We start from the raw sequence: 10,847 nt of genomic DNA on the forward strand, positions 1-10,847 counted from the left end.
TAAGCCCTGGTGACCCTATCGTCACATGGCTAGAAGGAGCGATGCTCATTATTGTGACTTTTGGCTATTGTCACCTATTTGCCTGGACTGATAGTCCTGAATGGTTATTATGATCGTTGTTGATATTATATCATGTTTTATTATGTTTTCTTGCTGGGCTTCGGCTCATGGGTGCTACGTGGTGCAGGTAAAGGCAAGAGGAAGCTGGACCATCCTTGAGTTGGAGAGCTTAGGTGATGACGTGTGCATATGCAGCTGCTCGACCGCCACGGCCGAGGTTTAAAGTGGAACTAGGGTTGAACCCTGTTTTGCCGCTTAGAACGGCCTGTTGTAAATATTTTCTGTAATAAACTCTTAATTGTATTTTCGGGATCCCAATGTATATGTTAAACGTTCTAGTGAAACGTTATATCTTAACCAAAATGTTTAATCCCTAAACTGCTAATCATACTTAGATCACGATTTTGGCCAAATGTCTCGATTAGCGAGTTTAGCACTATTTACAAGGCACACCGTAACGGTCCCAGGAGTTGGGGCGTTACAGGGATTGTCCCAGAGGAGAAGTAGAGGTAGCATTGTTTGGCACGCCAGTCCTTGTAGGAGGGAAAACTGGCTGTGTTCCTGTTGGAGGAACGACTGAGGGATTGGCTGTAAATCCCTACGCAGCAATAAAAGCTTGACGAGCCAGGAGGGACTCTTTCATCAGGCAGGTGATCTCCTGTTGTCTAGCCATCCTGGCTTCTTGGTCCCGGACCTATTACCTTAGACGGACCACTTATGGATCCTCCTATTCAGGTTCCACCTCTTTCTCGTTAGGATCAACCGGATTCTCGGCCTCGTGGTCTTCATAATCCCCTCCATCTTCCTCGTAATATTCTTCATCGTACTCACCCCCTTCCCTGATGTTCTTGGAATCATCAGACAGAGGCCCTTGGTAAGACACATCTTCTGGCTGGTCTTGAGGAAGTGGTTAGTTTTGCAATGGTTCTCCGTTGTCTTATTGGGACTGATGAGAAGAATTATGCACGGTGTGTCGGGTGTTCACCATTTTTGCAGATGACAAAGATTGATTCAAGCTTTCTTCAGCTCTTAATGAAAGCACCAAAATATTTACCGAGTATTTCGGAAGCTATAAATATATTGAAAAGTAAGAGCTAGAAAGAAGACTAAGAAATAAATGAGATCATAGTTTTTACGGGGTTGGGGTGTTAAAGATTCTTAGTCCATGAGTCACTAGTATTAGGATTTAGAGAGTTTTGACAATGGAGGTTTCCTGCAAGTTTAGCAACGTTTTTCTTACAAGAGAAATTCTGGGATCCTCACTACAGTGCACGACTAACCCTATTTATAAGCAGTCATGTCGCTTGGGCCGGACTAATCCTCGCCCAATAAGGATATAATTACAATTGCTTGCTAACAAAGCCATAATACAAGAAAATGTAACATAATTAGGGGTTGTTAATCCGGGCCCATTAGGGCGGCTTAGGTGTGGTGAAGCTTACAACATTCCTTTGTATGTTAGCACAGAATGATCTACGTGGGCTGCCAAGGAGAACCTGGGGACAAGATCTGTTAGAGTAGTGGCAGTACCATTTCCTAGGAATAGTGTACGTTCTGTGCGTACTCCATTCTGCAGATGAGTTGGAGAGACCAACTACCAGACTTCTCAGGGACACGTTAGCTATAGGGAAGACTAGGCTTGTACTATCCAGACATCTGGTCCGGGTTCATTTACCAATATTCGGGTTCGTTTACCTAAGTACTAGTTCATTTACCAAGATCTGAGTTCATTTACCAAGGCAGACATCCTTATGGCGGAGTCTTCTCCTGGATCCTACTTGATGGGATCCATCTCCTAGATTGGATCATCTTCCATCATAATTTCTATCCTGGAGGATATAGATTGAGTATGGTCAGGAAGGTGATTCAGGCTTGCTCCTTAGTTCTGGTCCCTTTACTATGCACGTGCTATTCGCCCGTCATGGTATGATCTGGGCCGTCAGGGTTTCCTTACTCATTATTCACTGGGCCCGGTCCTCTCCTGAGGACCCGTAGACCCGTTTGGCCATGCCACATGTCATAGGTGGAAAATATGGATAACAAATTGATATCGAAAAATACATTCAACAATAATTTCTTAGCCAAATGTAGCTAATCTTTTCTAGATTATAGTGCTACATCAAATGTTTTTTTTTTAATTTTTTATTCTTTTTTCTTACTTTATTTCTCTACTATTTATTTATTTTATTCTTATTTCTTTCTCACTTTTTACATTTTTCTTATTTTAATTAATAAAAAGTTTTAAATATATAATATTTAAATGATGTAAAAGAAAATATAGAGAATCTGATGTATGTTGTATTGTAAAAATGTGATGTAAAATAAATAAAACGAGGTTTTTGTGAGGTATTTTAAAAATAGAATAGAGAAGCTGATGGTGAGTGCTCTAAGATCTATTCGACATCTATCTATAATGGTATTTGGAGAGACTGTTATCGATCTACAATGGTGGTACGTTGTATGACGATCTAGACCTTGGTCATGGTCTTCATGTTGGAATATTTTATAATGATATATATTAAAAATCAATTTGTTATAACTAATTGATTTTTTATTCATTTAATATATCAAAATTAATGGTCAACATTTATCTGTTAAACCCAATTTGAATTTCCTAAATATCTCAAATAAGTTGAGAGAATATCTCAACCTCTGTAACTGTGGCAGAAGTACGTCTCACTCTATAAATATAGAATATCGGTCCCCAAGCTCGCTGCTCATTCTGACTTTCAGTAACTCCATCTAAAGAGTTAGTGAGTGCTTGGAAGCCCATGTACTCGTTCTAACTTCTGTTTTTTTTCTTTTGTAGATCTAAAGCTAGATCGAGGTTATTAATTGCAATGGCTGGAGGTATACAATATTCGATCCTCTTTTTTGTATATGTTCATTCTATATATTAATTCCGACATCATGTATATAAGATTGTTCACATGCCTATATTTCATTTTAATCTAACACTTCCCTCAGGTGCTTGCCTCCATTCAACCTTTACTGTTATTGTCTTTTAAAATTTCAGAAAGTAACAGTGGTATGATTCGGTTCTCTCTCAAATCCTTTGCTTTTGATTAATAATCCAATCTTCTTTTGATTCAACTCCCCCCAACAAGTAGAGGATTTTGCACGTTCTCCTTCATTTTTCAGAAAAAAACCCACTTTTCCCCATTTCAATAAATATCAAGATATATGTTTTTATTGTCGAACGACCTTGATTTTGTTTATCAAGTGCCAAGTCCTAGTTGATTCTTCTCTACCTTCCAATTGCCTTGTCTATTACTGGGATTGCTGCTAGTTTTAGAATTTTGTGAAATTGATAGTGCTTCGCAAGCGGTGATTGGCTTTTGTTGAAGGAAAAACAAATCTTTCAAACTGAGTAGATCGATGGTCTTCACGGCTATGGCTATCCATAATTTCCAACTCTCTTCCGCATCTGCAATCGATTTTAGTTTTCTGCAATGACCACACATAATCGGTTAAATCATCGTATCCGTCAACTTCATCAGCAGCATCGGGTTCCAGCTCCTTCATGACCCCTATAATAATTAGTGCACAAGCTTTCCCTGAAATTCAAAGAAATATTCAGATCTGGATATGGCCTGAAGCAAACCATACACAAGTTTGCAAGGGATTTTAGTGTTAGTGAATATATTATATCTAATGAGAATAGAAAAACCAAATACAACTCTAAGAAAAATAATACTGAAGATAAGATTACAAATAAATAAGTGTTACAACTCTATTACTTAAAATACAAGTAAATAAAAAGATGTAAAGAGGAAAATCACTAACTCAAAACAATAATAATACAAGTAAATAATAACAAGAAGAACAAAATAGTGAAAAGAACAATAATAAGAATACAAACTCATGTAGGGTAGTGGGGATCACCAATTTGAACAAGGTTCAAAATTTTTGTCCAAAACTTATTTTACCCTATTCTATAAGAACTAAGAGATCTCTCAATAAAACAACTCTATGGAATTTAAGTGTTTTGTGGATAGAAAATGATGTGTCTTACAAGTGAACATTAAACTCCTATTTATAGAGTTTGAGATATCCTTTGAATTTCCAAAACGTCCCAATTTTTCCCCACATGATTTTGTAACCTCTATACAACTAATAGGAGTTAAAAATATGTCTCAAACAACCATATTTCATAATGACTTTGTGAAATCCAAACTCAAATGTGTAACACACATTCTACACATTATTTCTATACAACTAATAAGAGTTAAAAATATGTTTCCAACAACCATATTTCATAATGGCTTTGTGAAATTCAAACTCAAATTTGTAACGCACATTCTACACATTATTGGGTAATATTTATGAGTTACAAATTTATAAATAAAAAATATATCATATATATATTTTTTTTGTCGGGAATAGATTTTATAACTATTCAGAATGTAACGGAAAAAGAGTACAAATTGGAGGGGGGATTTCCTCCAACCAACAAAACTCATTGTCTAGCCTAAGGGCATGCTTTGCCAAACCATGGGCCAAATTATTAAAATTTCGGCCAACATGTGACAGAGTTACCCCCGAAAAATTAGACAATAAAGTTTTAATATCTGAAAAAATAATCCCCAGCTCATTTTGATAAGTTATGTTATTATTTAAAGCCAAAACAAGAGAAAGGGAATCAGAAAAGATAACATCCAGCTGAATTCCAAGCCTTTGAGCCCAATTGAGTGCGACCAACGGTGCTATAGCTTCTGCTTGAAAGGCTAACAACATTCCTGCAAAATAATTCATAAGAGAGCTTAGACAAAAACAAAACTAAGAGATGTCATAGGAATTGAAAAGACTATAAACAAACCTCCCTCAAAAACAAAAAGATAACCTTAACCAAAGGGATGAATCCCTTTGGTTAAGTTTTCAAAGATCAATATAACCATTTACCTTTTTTGCTCACTTATATGAATGCCTCTTATCAGTTAATTTTGAGATTTTGTAGTAAGTTTTAACTTAAAGAACAACGACACTTACCTTTTAAGGGCTTAGATAAAGGTGCAATAACTTCCTTCTCTGGGGAGAGGATGATTGCTCCAAATCCTATTGTTTCTGTCTGGTTAGATAATGCAGCATCAACAGATAATATTTTGGATTGATTCCCCGAATCGTCTCATCTTTGATTTGTAGATGTTGCATTTTGTATGGGTTGCTCCGTCATTCTCTGTGTAATTCTTATCGACTCCCAATATCGGGTTACCCATTCAAACACTTGTTGTCCTTGTCTTGCTGGATGTCCATGGGTTCTTTTATTCCTCTCAAACCAAATTGCCCAAGCTATGATGAGCATTTTTTGAAAGTTTTCTTTTTCCAAAATTTCAGAGGCATAGAGTAGTATCTCCTTAAAGGAAATGTCCTCTTTCCTATCTGACACGAAAGGGTAATCCCACCGATCCCATATTTCTTTAGAGGAAGGACACCAAAAGACAACATGTGCATTAGAATCCTCTCCAAAACCACATAGTGGGCAAACACTGTGTTTAGAGATATTTCGTCGATTTAAACCTTTAAGAGTGGGAAATATTTCATGGTAGCCTCTCCAAGCAAAATGTAGAATTTTACGTGGTATTTTGATTCCCCAAAAGTACTTCCACCACATTGCTATTAATGTAACAGATGAAGACGGCAGTGCAGTGTCCATAGCTGAGGCTAGATTATACCCACTTTTGATAGTATAGTTCCCATGATTTGTATAGTGCCAGAGCCACGAATCTGGATGATCAAATTGAGTTAGCGGTATGGTTAAGATGTTCTGGGCATCAGCAGCATTAAAAAATTGTTGGACTCGTATCATGTTCCACGAACCAGGAGTTTCAAAGAGATCATGTACTCTAAGGGGATCAGATATATCAATTATACTTGGGAGAAAAGATGGAGGTCTTGGGACCCATGGATCACTAAAGGCCAAAGTTTCTTTTCCATTTCCTATACGTCGTCGCAATCCTCTTCGTAAAAGGTCCCTACCCCAGATGATACTTCTCCACGTTATTGAAGGATAATGACCTTCTCTAGCCTCCAATATACTTGTATGTTGATAGTATCTTGCCTTGAGTACTTTTGCAAGAAGGGATGTAGGGTTTATTAGTAATCGCCAAGCCTGTTTTGCCAGAAGTGCCTGATTATACTGAATAAAACCACGAAATCCCAATCCTCCCTCACATTTTGGTCTACACATTTTATGCCAAGCGCGCCAATGAATTTTCTTTTGTTCAGTAGTAGAGCCCCACCAATATCGGGCTTGTATTCTTTCAATTTCTTGGCACAAACCTTCTGGTATACGGAAGCATGACATTAGATAAGTTGGCATAGCTTGGATAACAGCTTTAAGTAAGATTTCTTTACCAGCTTGAGAAAAAAGCTTTGATTGCCATAAGTGTAACTTCATCCAAACTTTGTCTTTTATTGAATTAAACAAAATTCTCTTATTTTTACCTCCCAACATCGGTAGACCTAGATATGTTTCTGTAGAATCAGTTCTTTGCATATTTAGAGAGGATGTATACAATGTGGCAATCTCTTTCGAAGTATTTGGAGAAAAATATAATAAAGACTTTGTAAAATTGATCATCTGCGTAGAAAAGATAAATAATAGTTATAGCTATATTTGAATAATTGGAAAAACATATGTGTTGATATCTCTAATTGGAGCTAGTTATTAGTGAATGCATTTATTGTGTCTTTCAGAATTTAATTGCAATGGTTAAAAACATGACCTGTCCAGAACATGTCGAGTATAGAGAAAAAATGTTTTGTATAGCTTGTAGAGATCTCTCAGATGCCTGGACGATAATGAGGCTGTCATCCGCAAAGAATAAGTGGGTAATGAAAGGAGCTGTATTAGCTAATCGTAGTCCCTTTATTTCCTTTCTACTTTCCGCTTGTTGAAGTAAAGCTGAAAAACCTTCTGCACAGACCAAGAAAAGATAAGGTGATAGAGGGTCCCCTTGTCTCAACCCTCTTGATGGAATTACTTCTCCATAGATTACTCCATTAATTTGAAACGAATATCAGACTGAAGTTACGCATTTCATTAATTTGTTAACCCAGTAAGGTCGAAATCCCATCTTAATTAACATTTTTTCCAAGAAAATCCATTCAACTCTGTCGTACGCCTTGCTCATATCTAATTTCATTGCTGCGAATGATTTCCTCCTTGACTTCTTAGATTTTAAACTATGGAGGCACTCATAGGCTATAAGTGCATTATCTATTATGATTCTTCCTGGGACAAAAGCACTCTGGGTAGAGCTGATGAGTGAAGCTAGGAAAGGTTTTAATCTATTAATTAATACCTTAGAAATGCATTTATATAGGACATTGCATAGACTGATTGGTCGAAAATCACTGATAGTAACTGGATTTTTCACCTTTGGAATCAGAGAAACCAATGTTGAATTAATTGTAGACAAATCTTCACTTCCATTTAAGCATTCTAGAATAGTTTTTGATACTAACGGGCCTACTATATCCCAATGTTCTTGGTAAAACAGTGCACTCATACCATCTGGACCTGGGCTTTTATCTGCAGGCATAGAGAAGACTGCATCTTTTATTTCCTCCAAGGAAAATGGGGCTTCTAAACTCATGTTCATCTCATCTGAAACAGAAGTATGAACTCCTTGTAATAGTTCTTCAATTTTTTCTTTTGAAGGGGACGAAGAAGTGAAGAGAGAATTGTAGAACTTCATTGTGATCTCGCTGATCTCACTATCACTTGTGCACCATTCGTTTCCTTCATTGAAAATGCCTATCATATAATATTGGAACGGTTATTTTCATAAATAAAATTATATGGCCTACCCATTTTAGCTTGTATTTTTAATGATATGTATCTTGTTTTGTATGATAAAGGAAATTAGGTTATTATTGGTTTTGTATCTTTATTTTATAATTATTCCTTGATTTACTTAGGTTTCCTTGAAATGATCCCTAATTGTTATATAGACTCTGTTAGCCAATAGTTCACTACTCAATAATTAAGCATTTTGTGAAAGATATGTGAAGATCGAAATGTAAAGAAAAATCAATTACAGTACCTTTAATTGAATTGTTCTTTTGTCACTCTCTTGCCTTTTGATGAAAGAATTTTGTATTTTGATCTCCTTCTTTTAGCCATTTTATTCTGGATCGTTGATGCCAAAAGACTTCCTCTTTGCGCAATAAATCATCCAATTTTCTTTCTGTTTGTCGTAACTCACTATGGTCTTCCATATGTTTTTGTGAATTCTGCAAACAGATTATTTGTGAATGGGTTTGTTTTATGTCTTTGGATAAGGATCCAAATTTTGACTTGTGCCATGTGGATAAGTTAGTTGAGCACGCCTGCATATTACTCATAGTTGCGAGTAGGGAGGAAGAAGAAGAAAAAGGTTTCCAACACTTTTTTATAATTTCTTTGCATTCTGTCTCATTTGACCATATATTTTCGAATTTAAAACGAGGTCTTTTTCTGTTTCTTAAAAGGTCGTACCCATTTTCATCTTGAAGCCTTAAGAGAAGCGCTCTATGATCTGAATGGTAGAAGTCTAGATGTGTTAAAGAGGCTGAAGTAAAACTATCTTTCCACTCTTCGTTGACCATTGCCCAATCCAGCCTCTCCTGTAAGAGGCCATCCTCACAAAATCTTTACCAAGTAAATTGATTACCTCTATAATCCAAGGGTTGTAATTTACATACCTCTAGTGTGTTTCGAAACGCTTCAATTTGGTGTTCGTTTCGTAGCCCTCCTCCATTTTTATCAGCTTGACTTAGAACTTCATTGAAATCCCCCATCACTAACCATGGCCCATGTGCTACTATTCGCAAATGTTGTAAGAGCTCCCATGTCATATGTCTATTGGATACTGCTGGGTGACCATAAAAGCCACTGAAGTGCCAAGACATACGTTGATTATCAAAACTTATAAAGCAACTTATGTGATTTGAGGATGATGATTGTACTGAGATCATTACATTTTCTTTCCATAGTAGCATTAACCCTCCACCTAGTCCTATCCTTGGGACCTCAAAGCCATTATCGTAAGAGAGTTGCTTGCACATTGTTGCTACCTTATCTTTAGTAAGTTTTGTTTCCATTAGAAAAATTACTTCCGGTCTATTGTTTTTTATGAGGAATCTTAATTGCCTCATTGCTTCTTCTCCATTGAGTCCTTTGGCATTCCAACTAGCGATAGCCATTTGGGGAGAAAGAAAAAAAATATATAGGACTAGTGGAAAGTTTGGAGAGAAAACGAATATGGGATTAGTGGAAACTTTGGACCAAGTTTATGATATTTTCTATTTTATTTATACTTGTTATAGGGTAGATAAAAGTTTTCCATGAAGTTAATTTTAATTAATAGTGATCTCTTTCATATCATAAATAATTATGAATATTTCCTTCATTTTTCATGCAATTTATTATGATAATTTTTCTTATTGTACTGATATCATTTGTAAATAATGAATATTCTGATTTTTATATTTATTATACATATCTTTGGCTATATCTTCTTATTTTAAGATGAGAAACAAATAATATAATTTAAATTTATTCACCACTCCATCTAATATTGTTAAAATTTCTAAATGAAGGTGAATCAAGTTGTTTTAATTGAGTTTTGGGTTATAAATTATTTTGACTTTATTCACCACTTCATCAATTATATATTGCTCATATACTTACATGTTTTTATATTCTACTAGTTTACAATTTTTAGATGACTATTATTTTGAGTTTCATAATTTAAAGGCATATCTAATATTTAAAAAAAAAACAACTTTATATATAAGTATTATAATAAAATAATTTTATATATGTAAATCTAACATTAAATTATTGCAAAAACGTCAGCTCTTCCATCTCCTCTCATTTTTAATTTTCTTTTAATTGGCATTATTTATATTAAATTTATATTAAGGAAAAATTGTTCAAGCATTATTTGAAACAGGAATAACTTTTCCTCATAATAAATTCAGTTTCCTCATAATTGTTATTTGTAAGTAATCAATATTCTAATTTATTATATTTATTATACCTATCTTTGAATATTTCTTCTTATTTATAGATGAAAATCAAATAATATAATTTATATTTATTCACCACTTCATTTATTTTGTGAAATTTTTTAAATATATGTGGATCAAGTTGTTTTAATTGAGTTTTGGGATATATATTATTTTAAATTTATTCACCATTCCATCAATTATAAATTGCCGATATACTTACATGCTTTTAGTTACTATTATTTTACAATAATTGCCGATATACATACATGCTTTTAGTTAAAATGTTAGTAACTTTTGATTTTGATAATCCAACATAAGGAGGTATAACAAATAAGTTAACTGAAACAAAAAATTACTCCTCTCTGACGTGATGAAGTACAAATTCACTAAGAAGCTGAAATAAAGAAAATGTGTCAAATGCTCTGTTATTGAACAAATGAAGAGTCACCTAAGGTTATTTGAAAAAATTGACACTTAATTTGTTATCACCAATTGTTTATATATTTTATGTTATTAATTTAATTGTGTAATTCTTTTTATATGGATAATTATTTTAAAATTTTCTGGAAGAATCCAATAGAGTCAACGTGTCAAACTCACTATTAAACCAATCAAGAGTTTCCTAAACTTCTTCTTCACACATAATTTGTTATTATAAATTCTTTTCTACTATATAGTTTTTATAATAGGTGTTATATATATTTTAGTTGTATATACAGGTATATTAAAATTTTGTCTATATTATCACTACCCAAATATTCATCATTCTATTAAGTTATTTAGATATA

The 10,847-nt window shown here is 34.4% G+C and overlaps 1 protein-coding gene across 1 annotated transcript; it reads right to left on the bottom strand.

Annotated features, from left to right (window-relative positions):
* Window positions 1-787: 787 nt before the first annotated feature.
* Window positions 788-9,249, bottom strand: LOC133795999 (uncharacterized). The gene is made up of 10 exons (XM_062233481.1): window positions 9,050-9,249; window positions 8,749-8,938; window positions 8,406-8,670; window positions 7,574-7,819; window positions 6,786-6,976; window positions 5,273-6,640; window positions 5,050-5,128; window positions 4,690-4,799; window positions 1,046-1,129; window positions 788-952 (listed from the first exon to the last, which is right to left on the bottom strand). The coding sequence occupies exons 1-10, from the start codon at window positions 9,247-9,249 to the stop codon at window positions 788-790; spliced, it is 2,898 nt and encodes a 965-aa protein (XP_062089465.1).
* Between the last annotated feature and the right edge of the window lie 1,598 nt (window positions 9,250-10,847).

The sequence above is a fragment of the Humulus lupulus genome, chromosome 8 (genome assembly GCF_963169125.1).
Source record: "Humulus lupulus chromosome 8, drHumLupu1.1, whole genome shotgun sequence".
In the NCBI taxonomy this organism is placed as follows: Eukaryota; Viridiplantae; Streptophyta; class Magnoliopsida; order Rosales; family Cannabaceae; genus Humulus; species Humulus lupulus.